The 25,337-nt window shown below is 39.5% G+C and overlaps 1 protein-coding gene across 1 annotated transcript in view; it reads right to left on the bottom strand.

The window, feature by feature from the left end:
- The window catches only part of LOC121957675 (collagen alpha-1(XIV) chain-like), a 206,127-nt gene that overhangs the window by 157,485 nt on the left and 23,305 nt on the right, over positions 1-25,337 (bottom strand). The window contains 2 exon segments of the mRNA XM_042506398.1: positions 19,664-19,747; positions 24,204-24,347. Of these exon segments, the coding sequence (XP_042362332.1) occupies positions 19,664-19,747; positions 24,204-24,347 (228 nt within the window).

Genomic DNA, 25,337 nt, shown 5'->3' with positions numbered 1-25,337 from the left:
TAAAGACAGAGAATAGGACTGAGCTACAGAAGATGGTGAAACTGGAGGAAGATTACAATGTGAAACAAAAAGACGAGAGAAATGACGAGAGCAACAAAGAGATAAAAATCAAGTGACAGTTTGAGATAAAAGTGAAAGAAAAAGTGATAACGAGAGGAAAAAGAAATAACTCTGTACGAGAAAGAGGGGGTGAGAACTCTTTTCTCTGCTGAATTTGGAGAAACAAAATGAGGGTGTGACAGTCGGCTCTGAAAACCCACGGGAACCAGACGCCGACCGCATATTTACAGCACAGAAACAAACAAACAAACAAAAAGAAAAGGAGAAAACAATTACAGCCATTGACAGATACAATGGACGGTATTCCCATGATGGAGAGGAGGAAGTGAAGAAAGGAGAGAAAATGTGAATTAACTGGCATGATGTGTGGCATTTGTAGGCTGGAGGGAACAAACCAAAGATGGAGTAAAAGCCAAAACAGAGGAAATAATTAATTATCACAATGTGTTGAGCGGGATACTGCAAATTCATCTAACTGTGTTCAATGAGCAGATAATTTCAGCTTGTGTCGATCGCAGGCCCCTTAAATCATATCAAATCGAAATCGTATTGTTGCAGACTTTGTAATATCGGCAAAAGTGTTGTCCAAAGTATCAATATAATATCTCATCATGATGAAACCAGTGATTCACACCCCGAGCACGCGCCCTCACACAGTGTCCCTCAGCTCAGCGTCCCTCAGCTTATTCATGACTGACTCAGCACCACACCGCAGCTCAAAGTGCACCTGCTCTAAACAACTTTTACCTCACCTGCACACCGAGCACCGTCAACCACCTTCTATTTTCAAAGAGGTTGCAAACAGCAGTGAGTGTTTCTGTGCAGCTGGATTCATACTGTAACCCCCTCTCTGGTCTCTCTTCCTGTTCCCCCATCTGTCTCCCTGCATCCCTTCATTTCTCAGATCTAAATGAGGTTGTCACAGTGTCAAATAGAGGTGATGGTGCTTCAGCTGCACTGAGCCCCCTCCGCCCTGCTGCCTTCTTTTTTCCCAATTTCACTAAATCAACATCTCTTCTCCTCTGCGGCCTTCGCAGCACCCTGCACACATGATTTATTGGTTCATTATTCATCTTTATTTGTGGCGCAGCAGACTGACATCACATGGACTTGCTGTTTGTAAATGCTGATGTCCCCCCCAGTTACATCCCGCATATCAAGCAAGCATTAATGTGCCAACCTGTTTTGGGAGGACACTTTTGTATTTCATCACATTTTCACTCATAAGATGTTTTTCAGAGTTCCCTCATTGTGCCCACATCAAACTACTCGAGTGCCCTTGAGCGACGCACTGAAACTTACCCTTTAATGAATATTTGTGTAATTTACTGCTGGCATTTGTTGGTATAAATGGACATTAGACCAGATTCACTTATGTCTGCATTGTCCTTCACATTTCTAATATCAGCCACTGTTAAATGCCAACTGCCAAGTGTTACTTTTCAAATTCTTTTTAAGCACAGTTATATAAATGGCTCAACAAAGGATTCAAACTGCATGAGAGCTTTGATGATTATAGTACAGTAATGAACCACTTTCTTGTACTCTGAAAACATCCCAGTAGATTTCAGAGCAAAAGTGTCAACAAAAGTGTGATTACATGTAAGTGAAACCACAAAAACTCAAAATTGGACTCCTCTGTGGCAAACGGTGTCCCAAACAACCGGCACACGGTGTACAAGGAAGAGGAGGACCTGCCGCACTTGACTGAATTGTCAACTCATTGGAAAAAGGAATGAAACTTATGAAGAAAATACAACCGTCTGTAAACAAAGCAAGGAGGGAGATCAGGTCATGTTAAGATATTAAGTTTGGTCATGGCGACATTGACCTACTGGTTTTGCTGGGGTTTCAAGAGTGGAGTGAAGCAAAAATAAACTGTTGGATGGGACATCATCAAGGTGAGGAAGAAAGAGGGAGAGCACCCCACGGCCAGAATCAGAATTTTTCAAAAAATAAAGCCAAAGCTGGGTGATTTCATTCTGATTTGATGAGCATTGCTTTGGTCACAATGTAAGAGGGCATAATATCATTCACATTTTATGGACTTTTTAAGTACTTTGTTTAAAAAAACGTGACTATAATCAAGGCATCTCAGTTATGTCAACACCATTAATCCAATTAATCATCATTAAACAACAGAGGATATTTCTGATCGGTTAAACCTGTTGACTGACTGGTTGTTTCTGCTACTCTTTAGATTAATGCACTGTGCATCACCTGGAGCTGGTGTGAGACTGACAGCCTGATAGTCGCATTTGCATGTGAACAGAATTTGTAATCACAAATGAGCAGCACTGCTAGCTGAGTAAGTTCACACTAAACCCACAGAGTGCACAGCGCAGAGCGGCTGAGGCTAACATTAAATAACCAGTCCAGTGATAACCACTACATTTCCACATGTCAACGTGGACAGACGTCTGTCTCTCTGCAAAGCTAGCAGAAAATAAAAAAGACAAAATGTGACAATTCACAGCCTCTAAATGGAAATCCCTTAGAAACACAGCACTAAAGCTCACTGAGGTAATAGAGCGATGGATTTAAAGGAAAGGCTTTTAAACTCAGTGGCTTTTAAAATTTAAAATCTCTTTTCCAAGAATGACCTGGCCAAGAGGGCAGCTTAAAACAAGGTTACAACAATAAATCCAGACAGACAAATACAACTTCAAACAAATGCGACTATCACACAATACAAAGAACGGGCACAATCTCCAGTTAAAATGCGAAAAGTGCAATCATCAGATTTCAGTTAGCATTGAGCAGCAGTTACATTGACCAATAGTGCTATTTTCTCCACGTTTTAAAAGTGACATAAATTCACCCATAGAGATCAGCTCAGACAGTTTTAAGTCCTTCTGTAAGTTATTCCAAGTGGAGGGGGCGGCAAATTTAAAAATCTTCTTTGCCAAGTTCTGTGCGAACCTTTGGGACCGACATCAAAAGAGTACTGGGAGTAAATGGGTGTTAAGCTATCAAATGTAGAATTACCAGTGACTGACATCCCTAAATCCAGTATTAAGAATAATTTGAGTACTTAAAGCAGATTGTGCGAACCCTTTGTTAAGAGGATATTTACTTACACTCACAATGTTCATTGTTTTAAAAGATAAATTATGAGAAAACTTGTAATTATCTCTTATCTATTATTATCTACAAAAACAGTATTTATAAAGTTATCTCTTCATCTGTAACACAAGTAAAAGCAAACCATTAGTTAGAGGGTTGGTATATTTTATGAAAAGTGGGGGAAACCACTGAAAGGATTTTAAATGACATCCAGCCCTGCGGAGCCTGTTATGTGTTTAAGAAAGATAACAATATTATAAATTATGAAAATAGCTTCTGCACACAAAACAAAACTAACAAAAACTAAGCTATCTATCTTTATACGACAGATTTCCACGGCAAACAAATGTCTGCCGCACTCTACAAATCAATATTTGGCTGAATAAGCAGTAAGCCAAATAAATTCTGTGTCCCCCCGCCATGTGTACGGCACCATATTGTGTACACAACAAAAACCAAAACATGAACAAATCCACATCAACATGTCCAAGTATTGACATATGCAGCAGTGCAAATCCACATCTCGACCGTCCTCGTGCAGCTGCACGTTGCCACAGTTGACACACTGTTGATGCTGACAAGTTTACCCGAGCCTGGCTCTCCCTCCACACCAACTGTCTCAGCGTGGATACATCCTCGCTACACAGATGCGTCCAAGTGAAACAGAAAACACAACTGATGAATCATCTAAAAACTTGCCACAACTTGATATTTCCTAATTCCCACAACTGCCTCACTCAAGATGCGTCACACTAATACAAAAGTTATTCTGACATCAAAGCGCTTCGTTAAAGGTTTCACAAGGTTCTTGAAGCCTGATTTCTAAATCGCTCACACTAAGTCCGAAATATTTATAACCTTTAATATTTAAATTTTTTATTGACGTTTACTTTATTTGCACACAATTAAAAACTGCATTAAATTCAGTTGAATTCTAAAACAAATGTCAGGAAAAGTCATGAAGCCACAGGTTCAAACAAACGAACCACACCTAAAGTTGAAAATAAACGACAAACAAAAACTAAGAAAAAGCAAACAAAACCAAACAAATCCTAATCTAACTAACAACAGGAAAAACACCAACACAATCAGTGGATGTATTCATTGGGCCTCATGCAGTGATATTTTATTTTCTGTCGAGAAAAAATTATACGAGAAGTGAACAAACATTAGCCATCCAAATCTGCTCTTACCCAGGTGTGCTCACTAATGAATAATCAGAAAAATGTAATTTAGTATTAAAGGTAAAAGTACTCAAAGCAAACTCAAGACCTTCCTTTACAGCCTGTCTTTTAACTGAATTTTATCTTCTTAGTCTGTTTTATTGATTTATATATTAGCTTACTCTATTTTAGTTTTAGAATTATTGTTTGCCGTGTTACTAAATATTTTTTACTGATTTATCTTTTAGTGTTTTATCTAATATTATCACATTTTACTGTTTTATCTGTTAGTGTTTTATAATCTTAGTTTAGTTATCTTTTATTGTTTTATTACATTTTTTCTCTTATTTATTTTAACATTTTAACCTTACCTCAACTGTTTCCTCATCAGAAATTTAAGATAGCGTTTCTTCAGTTCACCAGTGCCTGTTTTTTAAGTTGGTTTTTTTTTTTACTGAGTCCTTTGTGAGACATTTTCTAACTTTGAGCATGGATTGTGAGATTGGGGTCATGTATTCTTTATTTATTTATCTGTTTGTATGTGAAGCATTTGGTGCTACATTATTTCTTTATGAAAGGTGCTATACAAATACAGTTTGACTGAAATCCAATCATTTTAAAAATGTTATGTTGTAAGGTGCTATATAAATAAAGTGTTTATTATCACAATTATCATTATTATTATTACTATTAGTAAAAATAAGAGAAAATGTGTTCATGAATCACTTCCATCATGAGGCCAAATGTCTCAGATCTCTGATTCTTAGACTCATTCAGGTTTTTAAAGACACAAAAATGAAAGACATGTTAAGCCGAGTCATCCTCAACAAAGCGGCGAGAACTGCTGCTCAGCAAACCTCCTCTGAATAACCACAGGTTAGAACAGCACACATTCTCCAGATACTTGTGGAGAAACCAAAATTAACTGTGAGGCTCAGTTTTAAGTCACACATGCTGTATTTTTGTTCTTTTCTCTCAGAAACACACACACACGTCTGATGAGTGGGACCAAAGTCCGAGCTGTGATTCTATTATTCCCGCCTCGTCCACAGCTGACACGGTCTAATTATTGTGGCTTCAACAAATGGACGAGCAATTAGACCTCAATAACTGGGTCACGTCGGTCCTACACACACTTGTGCTCAGAGTGAGTGTGTCTGTATTGAAAGGTCAAGGCTGTGGAAGAGAGACCGAGTCCCGGACCAAGACACTGCATGTCGAGCTGAAGGGGAAATTGTGATTTTACAACTTGACCTTTTCAGCTACTTTTGGAGTCATTCCTTTGGGTTACAGATGCAGTTTACCCTGAAAGTTGTTCTTACAAATAAAAAGATTTAACAATTCCAGCACACTTCCTTCTGATCAAAATGTAAACAAAAATAATGTGAATCTTTGAAAATTGTTTTCAACCTTTTCATTATTTTTTATATTTTTTTCTTTAATGTATTTATTTTGTCTATCATACATGAATGTTAAATTATTATTAATATGTTCTTTAATTAATGGGTAGCAACAGTCAGTATACATTACAGCAAATACCACTAGCAGTCAAAGAAATTTAAATTTTATCTAAACCACCTAAGGGGACGAAGAAATTTGTTTAAAGTTGTCAGCAGGAATGAGCTTCTGTATTTTGTCACAAACACAGACGTTAAGGGTCTGAGTATCAGAGCGGGATTGCAGGAACTGCGTACTATTTTATTTCTCATTTCAATTTCCCAAATTTGCCTTTGGGACTACTGGTCAACATCAATAGTGTTAACTGTCAGGATCCTCAGTCAGTCCAAAGTCGTGTTTCAGGCCAGCTGACCTAGAATATATCCATGACTTGAACTTAAGGACGGTGAAATTAGCTGATTGATTTGTAAAATGTACAGTGATGCGTCTTTTAACAGCTGATGTTACAAAACGTCAAGTTTATGTCGCCAGCACAGAGACATGAGAGAAGAGGGAGCCACCGAAAGAAAGACGAAGTCAGTGATACGACTCAAAGAGATGACCACGAGAAGACTGTGAGACTTTTCAATCTTTTTAGTTTAGTGAAGCCACATTGAGCGACATGGAGCAACATGGATCTGAATAAACATCACGTTTAAGGTGTGCAGACTGTGTGATGATATCACCCACTGAATCACAGGCTACGACCCACGTCCATCGACATCAATACGCGTGAACAGAGGGTCGCTGGCGTGCATCATTTATCTACACAGCTGTAGTGGTAGAATAAAATGTAAACAAACAAATCGAGCCTTTGCTGTAGCGGCCTTAATGTGTGTTGGGAAAAAATCTGGAAAAGGAGGAGGCGAATGTGGACATGGCCATGGCGGGAAAAAGGCCAACTGGCCAACACCAGTTTTGCAACTAGAGCTCAAAGTAAGTATTAGCATTTAGCATGGAGCACTGTTGCGTTGCTCACTGCGCATCTCCGTTGGTTGGTTAGTGAACGTAGGTTGTAACGGCTGTCACACCTTGAGATTCTCATCCCAAATATCCGACCGTGACAGCAGGCGTCTTTGCACCTCTCTCACTGTGCAACGTAGGAAGTCTGTTTTAGAGAGACATGACCAAAGTAATCAGCACGTTTCTGCCGTGATGGTTTTTTTGGTCTGAGACAGTCCAAAATCGCAGTGTATACCGGGCTTAAACAAATCACAGCAAGTATATAGTTCAGAGAATCACAAAAAGAGCTACAAAATACAATCTGAGGTAAGAAAAGTAAAAGTGTAAAGTCCTCCAATGTGCAGCATCTAAGGAGAGAATTCCACTGGATGTTGTGAAGTTAATTTATGAAGTTGTGAGCTTTTCGCTGTCTGGTGGCTACTCTTCAGTCTCAGATGTAAGTTTCCCCACAAGAATTTAAACCCACCACAAGCAATAAATCTCAGAACAGTCCCCGATCATAACTCCATTAACACACGACAATTATGTAACTTTGACAAAATAGATGGTGACAAAGTGTTCGCTGTGATGGATCACTTTGCTGCAGAAAGTTTCAAGTCTATGCAAGTTGACTTTCATGGTGCAGTAAAATGAGCCGAACTACCGGCTCTAAAACGTCATGCTTTACTTTTTTAAAAATGTGCAGGGCTGCTTTCACCTTCAGCTTACCCCAGTTTTATATCCTTATGAGGACATTTGCTCCACATCCAGCAGGTTCAGGAATGCAGGAACACACACATACTTTCCAGTGTCAAATCTGAGCACAGGTGAGTAGAGAAGCAGCACGACGGTGATGTAACTCAGACCGACAGCCTTAAGACAAATACAAACAGAGTGTGCTAACTCAGATGGATCACTGAACCGTGAACTCGAATGATTTGGATTCCTATCATGTAAGATAGCGTATCAGGATATAAGAGTGATATAATAGTAGACAAAGCTCAGTATGGTCATACAACTGCAATGTTACACATGCAAGCCCACACCTGCCTGCCTGCTGCTCTGCAGCCAAAATCGATGCCCTGAAATGTGACACTGAGCGAAACTGCAAGACTGTAAACAGACAGAAACAATCAATGCACATTTAAAAGTCCTGAAACTTCCTGCAGTTTGTTTGAGCAATGCAAGGGCGACACACTAAATGATGTGAATAAAATATTTTAAAAAAACATAATTTAACTGTTGACTGGAACTATGTTTAAAGTGTCTGGATATATCATCTTTAAATCTTAGACAAAGTGTTTTGAAGTATTTAAGATTTAGGATTTTTTTCTCAAACAATGCCACGTCCATCAAGCTTTAGTCAAAACCTTAACACCCAACAACTGCTGGCAAACCCATAGACCTCTGCACAATAACTGCTGCTATGGCAACTAGCATGAGTCACACTGTTTGTATATCCTCCAATTAAAATGATTTGGGTGTTTGTGAGAAGGTACCTGTGTGTGTGTGTGTGTGTGTGTGTGTGTGTGTGTGTGTGTGTGTGTGTTTGTGTTAAGTCTCCATTCTGTTCTAAAAAGAGAGCTAAAAGTTGCAGTTCATGAAAAGGTATTTGGTGCATTTGATTTGGCAAAATAGAAGTTATCACTATATTGACATGTATGATTTTAGATAATTTCGAGTGATAAACATGCCGTCTTCACTTAGAGACCATTGTTACAGAGGAGCACAGAGGACTGACAGAAAGCTTTGTCACATGCTGCAATAACAAACACCGAAATCAGCTAACTTGTGGTGGACCAGCATAGGAACAATAGAGAACACAAAGTTGTAGCAATGACTCCAATGCTCCAAATATGGATTTTCCTGCAGAGAAACAAAAAATTTTAAAACGTGAACGCCTCACACACATCTTCCATCTGACAGCACCAAAGAAACAAACTACAGCCAGCACAGTTTCAAGATTAATGCCACCAATTCAGTTCTTTGAGGCCACAGTGACCTTTGACCACCAAAATCTAATCAGTTCATTGTTGAGTCCAAGTGAACGATTCTGCCAAATCTGAAAAAAATCCCAGAAGTTTTTTTTGAGCTATTGCATTCATGAGGATGAGACAGACAGACAACCCAAAATCCTGGCCTCTTAGTTAAGAAAGAAGAAAAGTGCTTTAAAAATAAAGTTATTTTTGGGCTATGACATCTGCGAATTTACCAGATGTTCAGGTGAAGAGCTGCTCACCCCAAAACACACTAACAAGTCGTGACAGTCATGAGTGTACCTGTCGCATTTCACATTTTAGCTGTTGGGCTTTTGGGTTGCGTCTCACACTGCATCTGTTCACTTTTTAGAAACCTGAGCAAAAAAAAAGGCAATGAGTAGCTTTGCAAAAGATGATCCAATGAGGCATTTTTTCTCTCTAACAGTTTTAAACATATAACCAGAAAAACCTAAACAGAATTTTCTGGATATTTTTCCCCCTTTAAAAAAATGTCATAACTGTCTGTCTCTCTCTCTCATTCTAATTTTTGGTTGCTTTCATGTCACATTCACAGGACATTTCTTGGCAAGTTGCTCAGCTCCTTTTTTCCACGTTTTCAAAAGAAATAAAACCATTTGCTCAGATTTCAGAGGTTTAAATGCCTGTGAAAGGTGTCTGAACATGTCTATTCAAAGGGTTTAATCAAAGTCTCATACTTGCCACACTACTAAAGAACAGTTTATATTGTATTCCTGCTTTAGTGATGAATGCCAGAAGAAAAATTACATAGATTTCTAAAAACAAAACAAACAAACAAGCAGTGCTACAGAAAAACTTACATAAGCCCCGTTAAAAGAAAACAATGTTCTTTTATCTCTGGGCTTGTGTCTGTTTTTGATGCTGAAAGTCTATTTTTTTGTCCATCTTAATGGTGCGAATAAATAAACAAATAAATAAATCTGTGTGGCATCAGATGTGAGCAGATAAAGAGAAGCAGACATAGTATTGTCTTAACCATACACAGGATGTGATGCAACTCTTCCTCCTAATTTATGAGGGGACGAGCCTCAACATAAAAACCCGTCCTGGCTGTTACAGGAGAGTTAGTGCGGTGTGTCATCACACTTATCAGTGAGGGAACATCCCATTACAGATGTTGCACTGCTTAAATACATCCTGAAGGGTCAAGGAGGTTCTGACAGACACAGATAGACGGTTAAATGGAGGATGTGTGCACAAACCTTCAAACTCAAGCCCACACAGCTCCACTTCCACCGTTTGCAAAAAAGTTTCTTTCATTTAAAATCCATTTAATTTAAATGCACCCACGAAGGGCCTTCGACAACACACACAGCTTTGTAACAAAGTTCTTTTCGGGGAACACAGGGTGGCAAAGAAACAAAAACAACATCTGTCGGCCCAAAGACACAAACCTTAAGACATTCAAGACCTTCTGATGTCTGGAGTTGAATATTCAGTTAAGTAAAGTAGACTTTCGGAGTAAATCAGTTGGTTAGGGACACAACAGTTTATCAGCTGATGCACCCGTTGTTGATCGTTGACCTTTTCTGTTTTGTCGCATCAGTTTTGTGCAGACTAAAAAGCAGCGCTGGAGACTAACAAACTCAAACTCAAATTAATGAGCTGGAACGAGAAAAAAAAAATCAATGACTGTTTTACAAATGGGTTCTGTAATCTCACTGTTTGACGAAATGGCAAGAACCAGCAGGCGTCCCGTGGGACAACAGAAAATGTCTTTGGGACAAACAGAGATCATTTGCGGGACGTCTTTTAGACAAAGAAGATACATTTAACTCACTAATGTCCCATCATAGGCTGCAGCCTATTGTTAACACTGTGAACAACAAACCTGTGTTGAAATCAAGAGGAGGAAAGCTAGTTAACGTTAGCTTAAAAGCAGCCAGTGGCTACAACTCACCGCTCACGTAGGTTAGGTTGAGTTAAATCAAGAACATAATTATTGATGCACAATTCTCCTTAAGCCATGCATCAGCCTGTCTGATGAATTCAACTCTTTGATCTCATTAAAGCTAAATGTGGGGTAGGTATGGCAGACAGACAGAGAGACAGACAGACAGGTGAATGAGTCGACCTGTGGGGACACCTGCGGATGCCACCTGGGTGCTCTGAGAGCGAAACGAGAGATTAGATGAGTTATAGTGCTCTCATGTCAGATTACGCTCCACATCCATCACACAGCGGAGGACAGACGGCGAGAGAATTAGACAGGCAAATAGTTTGTCTGATGAGCAGGAAGACAGGAGCTGCAGACGCCACCAAAGAGCTGCAAAGTACAGTAAAGCTTATTGCATCAGCAGATTTTATGTTTTAGCCAGCAAAAGTTAGCAGGTCAGGAGTGTGTGCAACAAAACTTTCACATGAAGCAATAAAAGCTTTACTTTAAACATCTTGAAAAGCAGTCGAACAACACTGAGCACAAATTATTTCCAACAAAATGCTATGCATGTTTGGAGGTTTCATTCCTTGACAGATGTGAGCTTGCTTACTCTCGGAGAGGACGTCCTCCTGCTGAGAAACCCGACAGAAGATGCTTTTGATCAGAACTTCGGGAATTTAAACTCCAGCCTAAATAACTCTCCACTCAGAAAAGGATGAAAGCGATGATAAAAATGTGCCGTGGAAATGTTCGTTTTATGATGTTTAATGAACTCACCCGGGGTTTTGATTGCACGTTATGTCTGAGTCCAATCAGAACTTTAGTTGCCAAATGCAGAAAAAAAAAAAAAAAAAAAAAAAAAATATATATATATATATATATATATGTAAGATATAGTTCGCCCACCAGAAGGCAGAATCAAATTTACTTTTTAATACGTCCTGCCAAGTATATTTCTTGGTTATTTTTGTCAAAACAAAAATTCAGAGAACCTTATTAATAATTTATGTGGTGAATTGTGTCGTGAATATCAGCCATCATCAGAGTTTTTACAGCACGGTGAGGCAGCGTAACAGCGTGATATTCCTGCCTTAAACAGGCAGTGCAAATACTGCTATTGTAGTCAAATATTCGTCCATCTCCGTGTTTTGATACAGTTGGTGTTCAGCGTTTCCCTGACATCATGCATGGGTAAGAGACGATGATCAGAGGTCATGATATTAGGTTAAACAGATTTCTTCTTTGCTGGGTTTAATACCTGTTGGTTGTCAATTTGATTAGATAAAAAAAAAAAAAAAAACTTTATAGGAGAGTTAATGTATGCGGACTAGTGATTGGAGTTAAATGACTCAACTAGAGATGTAATGTTACGTTATCAGACCCACGAGACTAGACAGCAGTATGGATAAGCTCAAATGTTACAGATTTTCATGTTTTGAAAAAAGTGGAACAGGGTCCTCAATAGAACCGTGTTTCAATCCTCGTCCCTAGTCGTAATCGGCTGTAATGTTTCAAGTCATGTTGGCTTGGATTTATTACAAATGTAAACAGCTAAGACAAAAGAATAATATTTGGAACATATCAATAGACAATGAAAAAGCAGGTTATGCTTCAAGAGCTGTCTGATTAAAAACTGGGTCACCATTGTAATCCACTGGAACTGCTGTGAATTCAAGCTAATTACAGGAGCGAGCTTCAAACTTATCAGAGCTACCTTTCAGGCCTACAGGGGGTGAGTATCTAACACTCCAAAATTAGATTTCAACACAATTCTCCTTTAAGACATAAAGTGCGGAGCCTGGCAGCCTGTGAGAGACTTAGCTGTACCCTGTAGGTACCTGGGTGACCTGCAGAGACAAGCGTGCAGACACAGCAGACATACACAACAACACCGGCAGACAAACAAGCAGCCAAATCTTCAGATTGACAGCCATGCAAGCAGGCAGGCAGCTGTTAAAAGTCTGATCAGCAGCGAGGCAGCAGCCCAAGAACAGGCCTGTGAGGCTATAGCTGTGGTATTCAGCAAGTGTGGGCAAGGAGCGGACTGTCAGCTATGAGCACGGAGAGCCGACAAAGAGAGGTGACGCTGTTAGAAAGGAGAGAGACAGAGAGAAAAAGAGAGAAAGAGCTGGAAGGAAGGCACAGAAATGGTGCTGAGCCAGGGCTGGAAGTTAAATCTGAGAGAAAAAGAGAGAAAAACAGGACAGTAGATAGTCTTATCGTGATGACCAACATTTTTAATACACCTGTGAGGGGACTGTGTAAAATTAAATTGAATGCTTTAATTGAAAACGTTCAATACGTTCATCAAATTTGACCTGTAATTTATATTCTCATCACCTGCAAAAGGAGTACATGTGTCTGCACTGTATCGATTAGAACAGGTAGAAGACGTAAAATGCGCAGCAAATCTCACACAAATGTCGCCTAAACTGCTTCCAGGAACCTGATCTACTCCGTCTAGACCTAAGACAGATAAATAAATCCACATCAGTGTTTGTCCTCATACCCTGAGAGGACAAATTTCTCAATATTGAACTTTAGATTGGTGCTTAAATTGTGGTTAAGCTGTCATGGCAACAAAACAGGACGACGGGGGGATAAAATTGGACATTTTGAGAATCTAGTTATCCCAACACAGCTCACATGAAGTGAAATATGTGAACTATGCAGTCATACATATTTGTCACAACTGTTTTAATGAGGAGGAAATGAAAGGGAAGACTGAGATCATGAAAAATGAAACCAAATGGTGCCGAAAAAGATGGAAGAGAGTAATGAGAAAAAGTGATGGAGAGAGAAAAATGTTAGCGGAGATGGCAGTCAAGAGAGAAAAGCTGATGAAAAAAGAGAGCTGGAGGGGGTGATGATGGGATTGTGAGTGCGTGTGTGTGTGTGCTGGGGGTGTCTTCAATAAGACAAGCGGCGGTGGGGTGGAGTCATATTAAAAAAAGGAAAGCGTTTTATCACCGGTTGGCTCCTCTCTCCCCCATCTGTCCCCTTTAGCCTGCGGCAACTTTTGCCAATCTGGAGATATAGCAGGTGGCTCTCACAAAAACACTGTATGCACCGTAAAATATAAAGTCATGTTCACTTCTATGTTGGTGTCAAATCTAAAACGTAAAGCAGCGTCATGCAGCCAGATTGAACAATATAAACTTGACATTAACTCTGAGGAAACTCGACCACGGTGACATAAAACCCAACACAGGTCAGGCACATTAGGCTGCATGATACAGAGCAGATAATTAACAGAGTTTAAATAGTCACATCACTGAGCACCAAAACAGATCTGCATTTGTGTTTTCTGTTATTGCACTTGTATACGTCAAATTTGCAAAGCATTCTGGATAAATACTGAAACTGTTTCAGCCTGTTACACTGCAGTTCCTAGTATGTAAAAAAATACACACAACAGCTACGGCACGGTCAGTTTTCAAAAGATTTATCTATTGTTTGATCCGTCAGTCATCAACTATCACAGCAAAGACAGAAAAGTCCATTTGTGGGAGCAGATCGGCCGGACACGATGTTGTGTCTTCATCACCATACGCTTTGTTAGCTCCTCGTTCACTGCGAAGTCAACACTCTGTTTAGGTATCGTTAGGTTAGCTACCAAACTAATATTCATGTTAAGATATTGTTGTCATAGAAACAAAATCGATGTGCGGTGAAGTTATTAAAAGAGTGCTCAAGTGTAAAAAAGCTAAGCGCTGGGATGAAGTGCTCCCCAGCAACATGCCACCTCCTTTCTGCTGAAGAAAAACATTTTGTGAACTGGAGGCCCTCAGTCAAATGTTCACAGACCTCATTTTAGGGAGTGACACCTTGGACTTAATTTTTTTGATACTTTGCAGCCTAATTAATACAAAGTTTAAGTAATGTTGGTTTTGACAAACTTCATTTCTTTAGTTAACTTGTTTTAATTCTCTCAGTTGCTCTTTAAATTTGTGACAGACCTTTTCTCTCTCCCTCCTTCTTTTACTCCCTCTGAATATTTTGAACATTTCCTCTGAAGCCAAATGGCGACTCTTGCTGCCAGAGCCGAGGCAGGGGCCACGCGACATCCCGCGCCACGGGACTTTTGACAATCATCACCAACTGTTACTATGTTGGTCCCCGTCAGCCCTCGCTCTCACTCTTCCACTAATGGCCTGCCTCCTCCAGTGACAGCTTCTGCTGCTGGACTTCTTTATATTTATGTGAAACTCTGGTAAACTGGAGGAGACAGCCTGAGAGAGAGAGGAAGGAGGCAGTGAACAGAGAGAGAAAGATGAACACAGGTGATTTTCACACTAGATTTCATTCGAACCTCATACTGAATTATATAACTGCTTCTCTATTTTGAAACGTATGTGAACGATAATAAATACTAGCTTCAAAAGAAAAAGAAAAGGACAGGAGCAGACTGACTGATCCTTTGATGGAGACACGATGCTGCTGAAACAATTGCACAATTAAAGGCTGCAAATCAATCAGTCCTCTCATTTCCTACAACAATATTTTATGCAGTCATGCTTTTAAGTCTAAAAATCATTACTACATTACCTTTAGCTGAACAAATTATACTACTAATAAATGTTGTTTTCAAACCAAATAATTATTAATTTGAATATTGTTGCATATGTACTTTTCTCCATAAAAGTGTTTATTAAAATCATATATTTACATTCTGTTTTTATTTTAAATAGACTAACACTAAACTGTTGCCATTTTCGAAGGTGTATCTCTGTTTGCAAACATTTACACAAAAAGAAATCTATTTTCAAATCTTTTTCAAATGTAGAAGTCAAACTCTTCAATAATCTACAAGTATGCAACTTCTAGAATAACTTTCTGCTGCACGATGTTAGAGATGCTTAAACGTTGAAAGTGCTATTTGCAGAAAATGTACATCCCATATGCTGCTCCGGCTTATTTTTGTGATCATAAATATTTGTAAAAAATATAGTTATTAGAATGTTCAGACTGACACAAAGTGACGGGTGCAGAGGGAAGAAACAAAGGAAGACTGACGGAGAGTAGCAATCTTGCAACACCCAAGCAGCAGTAATGAGTCAGAAAAAGGACTTTTATGGAAGTCCTCGCTGTAATTATCTCAGCGTTTTGGATCAGATCTCTTTGGACTCACGGCGCGCCTCCTCCCTCCCTCCGGTCTGCCACAGCGCTCTCTGCTTTGACTCGTCTTGTGCAGCGAGTGCAAACACAGCTGGTGAAGTCTAGCACCCATTTTAAAACATCTGTCGAGCCACGAGTGCTCTCACAGAGAAATGGCCAGCATCAGATCTGTCACATTAGTGAAGGCGCCGCTCAAACATCTTGAGCATCAGTGAAATGTTAATGCACAGAAGCAGCTGTCCCCCATTCTACTAATCTGTCATGTTTCAAAAGGTCCCATATTATAGGAATCTGAATGTCCTTCTATTTCTGTACTTATAGCAGAGGGATGAAGAAATCATCAAGCTTTAAATTTGTAACATTTTTTCCTTTTTTCAAGGCCGCAGCTGTTGATTGGCTATTTTCACTTAGGAACCACTAAACTCCATCCAGCATTTGAACTAGCACTAAGTCAACAGGTTTTACTAATGTAAGTTAACTGGTAATCTACAAAACACGTCCTCAAGAATAATATTCTGAATCAAAAAAAACATCATGCCTGGGAACCAGACGAGTGCACAAGATCATGTTCCATAAAGCCTCCAGTTTGGCATTTTGGCTGTCACAGTGTTGGATTTTTGGAAGTAGAAGTGACCGTATTTGTAAGAGAGGGTAGATCTAACGCTCACTGCTCGTTTGGTTAGCACAATACACTAACAGCTACACTTAACTGTGTTAATGCTAATGCTTGCTTATTTTGCAAAAAACAGACTTAAAACCCTAAAAAACAAAACGCACACACCGCAAAGAACATATATAAATAATATTTGATTCCTGAGAGTGTCTTTCAGTACAATTCAATGCTGAACAAGACTTTTTGTAGGTGACCAAAACCTTGTATTTAACTCTCATTAACAAAAAAAGATTTTAGTGTTTAAAAACACTAAAATATAAACAGCTATTGCTATACCTATATCCTGTGAATCTGTGGTTACTCCATGGTTACGTTACTGGCTAGAGAGAAAATGTTTGTTTTTGCTGTGAAGTTGGGCATTTTAACGTTGAGCATCGGCCTCATTTTTCAGTATGAAATTGCTGGTTGGTCTGAAAGAGGAGGCAAGAACAAGCTGCCTCCAAAACAGAGTAAAAACCCACAAAAAGGAAGAGAAAAGTCCCACATGTTAAAATGTCCAACTTTACAGCAGAAATAAACATGTTTACAGCCTGGTACAAAAAAAGTGTTGGTCACTGCAGCTTATTTTAACATTCATGACAACTGCATGGGGGGTGAATTTTTTATAACTCACTCGTTTCAGTTTTATTAAGCCCAAAGTTATGCTTTTTTTGGAATTCTCTTTTTGTTGGTTTATGTGAAAGTAAAAAAACAAAATACATCACCAAATGAACATGAAGACATTTCAATCATGTAAAAAGGGGGGGAAATGGACAAATAAATAAAGAAGTAAAAAGATAAAGAAGTAAATCAAAATAATATAATGAAATAAAAATAAAATACAGTCACGCATATTTAAGGACACGGCCAATATGAGTGACAGGCTGTCTGCGAGGTGGGGCTACAGTCTGTGAGTCCAACTTTAGGTATTTTGATCTACAGCTATTGATTACGCCCTTTGTAAATTGAAAATGAACTGAGAGGTTCTAGACTAACTCTCATTTGCAAATGTAATGTCAGGCAACAAAAAACTGCAACTTAATTATAAATCCTGAATAATGAAGAACCTTTGTTTTTGTGGCATTTTGTTGTGCAAGACTTTCTTCCCCTGAAATTGTCATCTTGCAGTAAATGTCATCCCAAAATGCCAAGCTTTGTGTCCAAAGCTCTCCAGAGTCATCCTTGCACCTGACAACAGCTAAAAAACACCTTTAATCCTCTTACATTTGTTGTTCCAACCCCTTAACTTCCCATAAGAACAATAAAGTTTTATCTAATCTCAAGTGTGTACTGCCACACTCCAACACTGGTTACACGGCTCACTTAGTGTGTGAGAAAATGGGTAATTGCACAACACCGTGGACAAGATTAAATTGACCCCAGGACTTAAGAGTTAACTTAGCATAGGCTAAGTAATTTCAGCCGGAGGCAGAGAAAATTCCTGACAGGTTTGTAAAGTTTCTGCAGTCAGGAGGGGAAAAAATACCAATCACCAAAGCTCTCCTGGCGAGGTGTGGTGCTGCTGAGAGAAGAATAAAATCCCCATTTAGAGTAGACGAGCTGTAATTGCATGGAAAGTGATGAGGCGATGAAGTGAAATGAGATTTGCAGTGAGCGGAAGGCCCAAGTTCTGCTGCAAATGTTTCTCATTCTGAACAAAGAGACGAAAAACTGAAACTGAAAGGCAAAATTTCATCAAGGGATCTAAGCACGCTGCAACAAAAATGTGACCAGACAGACAACAGACTAAAGACAACAAAAACGTGGTAAGGCTGATTGAGAAGCACTAATAAGTAGATTTAGAAACCAGAAAAAGATTATATTTTTTGAACTGCCAAGTATTTATCCCGTTGTGACGATTTTCAGAGCAGAAGCTGTAATTTGGGTTTGAGGCGGCGGCTAAGCGTCTGCCAGAAGTCCCATCTGCACCATCATTAACACCATTCCTCCTTTTCAAAGCTTCAAAACACACCACCACTCACACAAAGGGACACATCACATTCTCAAGAGCTGCAAAGGAACAACGGCACAACATCATGTTTCTGTCAACAAAACACGAGCAGGTAAACACCCTCCGTTTACACTGCAGGATCTTTTCGACAAAATGTTTATAGAGTTCGGTTTGGTTTCCACACAGACAAAAACGCAAGCAAAAACACGATTGCTGCTGCTATTCAGAAGTGTTTCCAATATTTTGTCCACCATTACATACAATCATGGGGTAACAAAACATGAGAAAGACCTTTCAATATAGCACAGCAACATCCACAGCACACAAAAAGATCACCAAAATATGACTTTTATGTTACACAAAACCAAACAACATATTTGTGAAGGTGTAAATCTAAACCACGACAGTGACACAAAGTGCCGTCCCGTGCTCCTGTGGTCTGCAGTGTGAAACAGACGCACAGTTAAGAGATTACGTCTCACCTGCTTGTGTCCTCGTTTCCTGTTTTTTCCTCGTGGCATCTGATTGTGCACCTCAGCATGTGGCGCTTACAATCACTTTCAAAACTGTAATAGGCTTGTTTACTGCGCTTGTCTCTTGATTCATTTCCTGATTGTCGCAGGCTCTTGCTTGAATTCTCCTTTTCGCACTTTTTCATTTCCTTTCCCTCCATTTCCTCGGGAATGAGCCCCGTTGATAATCGATGTGTGAGTGCAGGAATATTGCATTCGCAAGCCTTCCTTCTTCTTCAGACTGGCGAGGGCAGTAATCATAAAAAATCACATAATGGCTGTTGTTTCCAAGAAGGTACGGAGAGTTCAAGAGAAACTGTCTTTGATTTACTGGGTGAATCGAACATGTTCCACACCTGCAGTGAATGCAGCCATTTGTGACCAACTCCATGTCCTCTTCAGCTTCCACTTACCTGTTCTTGTTGTGTTATTTTCCTCAGTCGAAATCTAAGTCTGAAAAAGGTCATGTTATTAAAAATGATAGCTTCATGTGTTAGTGTCGGAGAAATCTTTTAAAACGATTTCTTCATGAAAAAAGGAGATGGCTGTTTTCAGTGGAACTGAGCTGAGAAAAGGGAGTCTTCTCCAATCTGTAAAAAACGTGTTCTTTGTTACAGGACATTTCTCTTACTTTCCTTTTCGCAGTTTCTCTTAAAGAGTGACAGGTTGTCTTCCTGACATGGCATTTCAAAGAGAATCTCCTTTAAAAAAAAAAAAAAAAAAATCTTCTTCTGCTCTTGTTTCACAGAGGGGGTCTTGAATCCAGACAACCGGACGCCTGCAGCAGGCGGATGCATCAATCTTTTTTCGTGTCGGTGTTCCTGTTCGCCTGGCTTGCCTCCCGTTTACCTGCCGAGGATCTTACCTTCTGAGATCTCGTTGTTCTCCTCGGTGACACCGCTGTCCTGTCTCCTCTGAGACTGAACCATCTCCACGCCGGATTGCTGACCTGGAAGAAGCAACACATGATGCAAGAATCAACATTAGTGAATGGTGGGAGAAGACAGACGAAACAATTGACTGAGTCCATTTCAACCAATGACTTTTATTCCTATTACACAGGACACTTGAAGGACTTTAATTTTCCGTATTTTCAGACTTCCCTCAAACAATATTCATTGAGATACAGAGGACCATCTCTTTGGAACAACCTATTTCCATCACCACAATCAACACCTACATTATTGTCATTCAAAAAACATCTGAAAAGGTCTCTAATTCGCAAAGACCTTTTTATCAATTTCTCCGAATGTCCGTCCCACTTTCATTCTCCGCTGGTGTCTCTGAATGTCCGCCCCCCTTTCATTCTCCACCAGTGTCTCCGAATGTCCAGCCCTCTTTCATTCTCCATCGGCGTCTCCGAATGTCCGCCCTGCTTTCATTCTCCATCGGTGTCTCCGAATGTCTGCCCCGCTCTCATTCTCCACCAGTGTCTCCGAATGTCCGCCCCGCTCTCATTCTCCGCTGGTGTCTCTGAATGTCCGCGCCGCTTTCATTCTCCGCCAGTGTCTCCGAATGTCCGCTTCGCAATCATTCTCTGCCTGTCTCTCATTGTCCAACAGGTGTCTGCAGCTGGTGTTTGTCCTACACTGTCTGCTGCAGGTTCATGTTTTTGCTTGTGCAGTAATCGGTTAATGTCCTCTATAACTGTCCAAATGAATCAGTGGACTTTAGAAGAAGCTCCCAGCAGATGCTGCAGAAGAGCCTTCTAATCTGCATCTACACATCTCTCTGGAGCGGGAACATTTAGACAGTTAGGCTATTTGTGGTCTCTGAGTAACTGCTGTTACCATTATTATTGTTGTTGTTGTTACTGAATATACCAATCCAATCCAAATCTGGCCTCGTGCACCAAAATGGCTAGAGCCGTGTGTGTGTGACGGAGACATGATGAGAGGACATGATGGACGCGGTTTGAGTTCAGTTGTAGTGAGTTTCCAACACGGTTATGCTGAAAGAATAAACTGATATCTGATGTTTGATTACTTCCAACAACAAGCAGGACAACATGTAAATGTGCAGCGATCACAATAAAGCCGTTACTTAGGGACTGTTCTGTAGCTGTGCTGCTTCCTGACATTTTGGGAAACATTCCTCTCTATAGTTCCACTAGAATTCAAACACTATTATTTTCGGCATTATTTTTGTACAATTCAAGTTGACATAAAAAGATAAGAGGGAAAAAAACAAATATAAAAATGAAATTGAGTTTGAGTTTGCTATTGAAAATGACTGTCTTTTACAAAAATGTGATTTCCAGCGTTTTGTCTGAAATGTGTTTTTTTTTTTTATGAAAATGCACAAATTAAATTCATCTGTACTCACCACATCTCAGCCTTTCATACCCTCAGGTAATGAAAAACACACAAAAAGGGGTGTCGGTATTGTTATTGGCCACGAGAAGCTGGAAATTATCAGTTTATCGGTATTGGTTGAAATAATCATTTTCGTGCATCACTGAAACAAAACCAAAATGCACTTGTGCAATATTTAAGTGTTTAAGAGAGGGGGGGAAAGCAAAACAGAATATTGATAAAATCCCAAGAATAGAATCGACCAGAATAGAAACCACTAAATTTGATAACAAATTAGAAAATAAGAGTGTGTTTTAGCTTTTATGTAAGACACAGGCCAAGTGGCAGCAACTGAAAAACAACATCAAAACCTTCCTTACTTTGATCACTTAGGCACAGAGTGATTAAAGCGTAGTTCCCATTGAGCCTGAGGGAGTCAGTGAATCAACACCGATGCTTGTTTAAAACCTCAATTTTTTATTTTATTTTGGCCAAACCATCAACACTTCAATATTTGTATGTTATAATCAGTCAATCACTCAGCTAAACCGATGCTGCCATAAACATGAAACAGCAGCAATGCTGTGTAGTTTTTTTCCACCGAAGCGAAGTGATGCACAGTTTCAGAAAGACACAGTGTCTTTTTTTTTAAGGCCATCACCCACATAGTCTAAGTAGCAAAAGTACTCGTGCCCATCGGTGCGCTTATGGGTGTGTAGGTCTTACAATGAGGTGTGGTCATCACTGGCATTTTGTGATTTTGAGACGTTAGAAAACGATTGTGCCCATGAATACATAAAGAAACTGGACACAGCGTCAGAGGACCAGCCCCGTTCATCCCTACATAAGTTACTCAATGGTGCCAAAATAGGGTTCCTGCAGCTTAAAGTAAGGCAGATTTAAGAATTTTTAATGCCACTTGGAAAACCAATTTTCTAATAACAAAAACTGAAGGACAATTTTATTATGTCTGGAGAAAGTTAGATGATCCATGTTAAATGTTGAAAAATAAACAATCCTTTTTAGAGTGGAACAAATAGAAGACAATGAACATATTATATTCAATTATATGCAATTATCTATTTAGTTTACCGATAGAAGTTAGAAGAATCTGGCATTTCTGGACGACTTAGTGTTTTTCAAACTGCATGTGAGATTTCACTATTTGAATTCCCATCATGACAAGTTTAAGAAAAGGAAATTTATTAAACTACTTGACAGAAAATAGATGTTTACAGTCATTTCCAGATTTTACATGCAATGTTTCTAGATTTTTCTTGATAGTTAAACGATATACTTGGTTGGGTTTGTGATACTCTAAAAAATATATTCACCGACATGTCTTTTACAATGTAAATAAAGGGGGGTGGGGTTTTTTTGGGCCAAACGGCATCACGTTGACTGAACCACTGACCAACATAAACTAATTGAAGTCAGTGGCTGAGTATTTTCCTGTAATTTAAAGGATGCAGTATTCAGACAGTAAGATGCGCCTACATAGGTGGGTTCACAGTGCACATACACTCAGCTTATTACACATACTGGGACATGCTGATGGATTGTGGGTGGGTGATATAATCCATCATTAATAAGGAAAATATTAATGAAATTCTGCAAAATGTGAGCACAGCTGAAAGCAAAGCAGAGCTGCAGAGCTGCTGTCTGACTTCACATTAAGAGGTACGCTGTGTGCATTTACACACAAGTAGCAGCGTCATTTCATAGATCATTTCATAGATCATTTTAGAGGCCAAAAGTTTGATGCTGTTTATTTGGTCAAGGTTATAACAGTTTGATGTTTAGCTGTTTAAATGTTACACGATATTTCTTGCAGTGACATCACTGCTCTTACTGTATTACACCACGCTGACACTGGACACGTAGACGCTCTGCTATGCCAACAGTCACACAGCTGCCCATCAGCAGCCGCCTGGCCGTTCACATCAGTTTTATTTACATGTAGAGCATGTAGAGTCTCTGTTTGTGTGTCTGTCTGTGTGCATACATGTGTCTCTTTTGCACGCTGTTTAGACACATCTGACAAATATGTCAAATCAGGGGATGCATATTTTGTCACACATCATATTCAGATCATTGTTCATCAGGTGCAGGTGCGGAAAGGCTGAATTTATCTCACCCTTTAAAAACACACCTTTGATTAATTACCAGACCTCCTTTGGCGTTAATGCCTTACTTTGTGCCCTGACTTAATTATCAAAAGTGAATTTGGACACTTGCACCGTACACTTTAGATCATCTGCTCTAAATCATTAAAAAAGCGCCCACTGTGATTTTCTAAAGTGGTGCAACAACAAAAGGTTTGTAAGCACAGGAGATCATGTGACAGAAAATGCTGTGATAATAATATGTCTAGTCTTTAGTTTTGAAGAGCAGCATGATATTAAAAAATGCTGAGTCAAAGGGCTTTTCCACCTTGATGTGATACATTTCTGGAGGAAACACTCCTGTGGATTTCTGCATTTAAAATCCTGTTTAAAAGCTCTATGTGTAGTATTTGTTTTTTTCTTGAAGCACAGTATGACAAGTAAATATCAGCAGGTTGCTGAATGTCAGTGACTGACACAAAGTAAACAACTCGCCGCACATATTTTTGCATTCACGACCACAGCAGTGAGCTGAGGCGTGCTGTTGTTTGTGATTCTGTTTGAATCTTTTTTCCTGCTTTGCTCGACTTGCACTCCCACATCCACCAAACACACAAACATTAGCAAAATAAACAGCGGAGGCATCTCTAAACAACAGAGGTCAGCAGGATTAGTTAAAGCAGAACACACACACCCTGAATCACAACAGCTACTGTGTTGCTCTCCACAGGTTTAAACTGTCAAGCCCATTGCTCTAATGACCACACCCCAATCAGTGATGTCACAGCAGGTATTCTGCCAATCACAGCTGATGGAAAACACCCACGGTGACATCACTGATTGGAGCCAGGAGCGCAGCTTGATGTAACATCGAGATCGGTTCAGCAGCAGTTTTCTGTCATGTGCAATTCGTTTCTGGCGCCATCAATCTCACACCGCTTGTATCAGCCATCAGAATCAGTCATCAGGGGAGTCGTACGACTGAGGAGCTGTGAAAGTCTCTTACCTTCATATTTGGCCTGAAGAGGTTTGCTCATCTGTCCCCCACTGACTGCAATTATCTTAAAGTTGTATTCTTTTGAGGCGTCAAAGTCCTCGATGAGCAGCTTTGCGTCCTGCTTCGATACCTGAACCTCCCTCTGCTCTCCACCTGTTCCACAGTGAGAGAAGAACAAACACTCAGCAGCTGAAGTCTGGGGATTAGAGAGAAGAAACTGTTACTGATAAGAATCCCGGCCACACAAGGGAATCAGAATCTAAGACTTTAATTATCGTTTTAATGGGGAGAACATGCAAACACAGCGAGGACTGTAAATCAAACCCAAGTCTTTAAGTCTGTCAGTCAGTCTGCAGCTGTGTTCACACCCAACATGGATTTTCAATATCATTTGAGGACAAGGCTAACCTGAATGTTAAGGGTAAATAAATATGAAAGCTAAATTCCACCGGGACCACCAACACCACGTTACGGCCACAGCACAGCTTCTGGAACCGATTGTGGACGTGTGATTATGCCCCGTGCACATCAGTGTCTCAGTAGTGACCTTATTTCTCTCTAGAACATAAGAAAAAGGCATTGAGCAACGTCATAAGAAATGACCCCAAAAAATTAAGTAAAGATACACCAAAATTTTCTGAAAATTAGCACACAGAAGGGAAAAAACTTTAAAAAATAACAATATAAAAATGAAATGACCTTGACAAAAAACAACCTGAAATAAATAATTTTAAAAATGCATAACTATTATAATTAGTTTTCTGGACATTTTTTCTTTTTTGTACAGCTTACTCTCTTATCGTGTTCAGGCCATTTTTCTTGTCACCTTTTATTTTATTTTTTGCAATTTGCAATTTGCAGGACATTTCTTGCCAAGTTGCTCATTGCCTTTTGTATATCTTTTCGAAAGAAATCACACCAAACAATCGCTCAGGTGTTTAAGGTCTTTTTTTGTGAAAGGCATTTGAATGCATCACAAAAAGACTAATCCAGGTTTCGAAGACAAACCGAGAGGAGACCAAAACAGACAATGAATTTATCCTGTAACTGATTGTAATGAAGGAGCCTGTCACCCGGTGCAAAAACATGACTTGCTGCTTTGATTATCACAAAAATAAATAAAGTTTATGCTTTAAAAGCTTG

This window comes from Plectropomus leopardus, chromosome 18 (assembly GCF_008729295.1).
Source record: "Plectropomus leopardus isolate mb chromosome 18, YSFRI_Pleo_2.0, whole genome shotgun sequence".
In the NCBI taxonomy this organism is placed as follows: domain Eukaryota; kingdom Metazoa; phylum Chordata; class Actinopteri; order Perciformes; family Serranidae; genus Plectropomus; species Plectropomus leopardus.
Note: the sequence above shows the minus strand (reverse complement) of the source record. Positions and strands in the feature narration are given on the sequence as shown.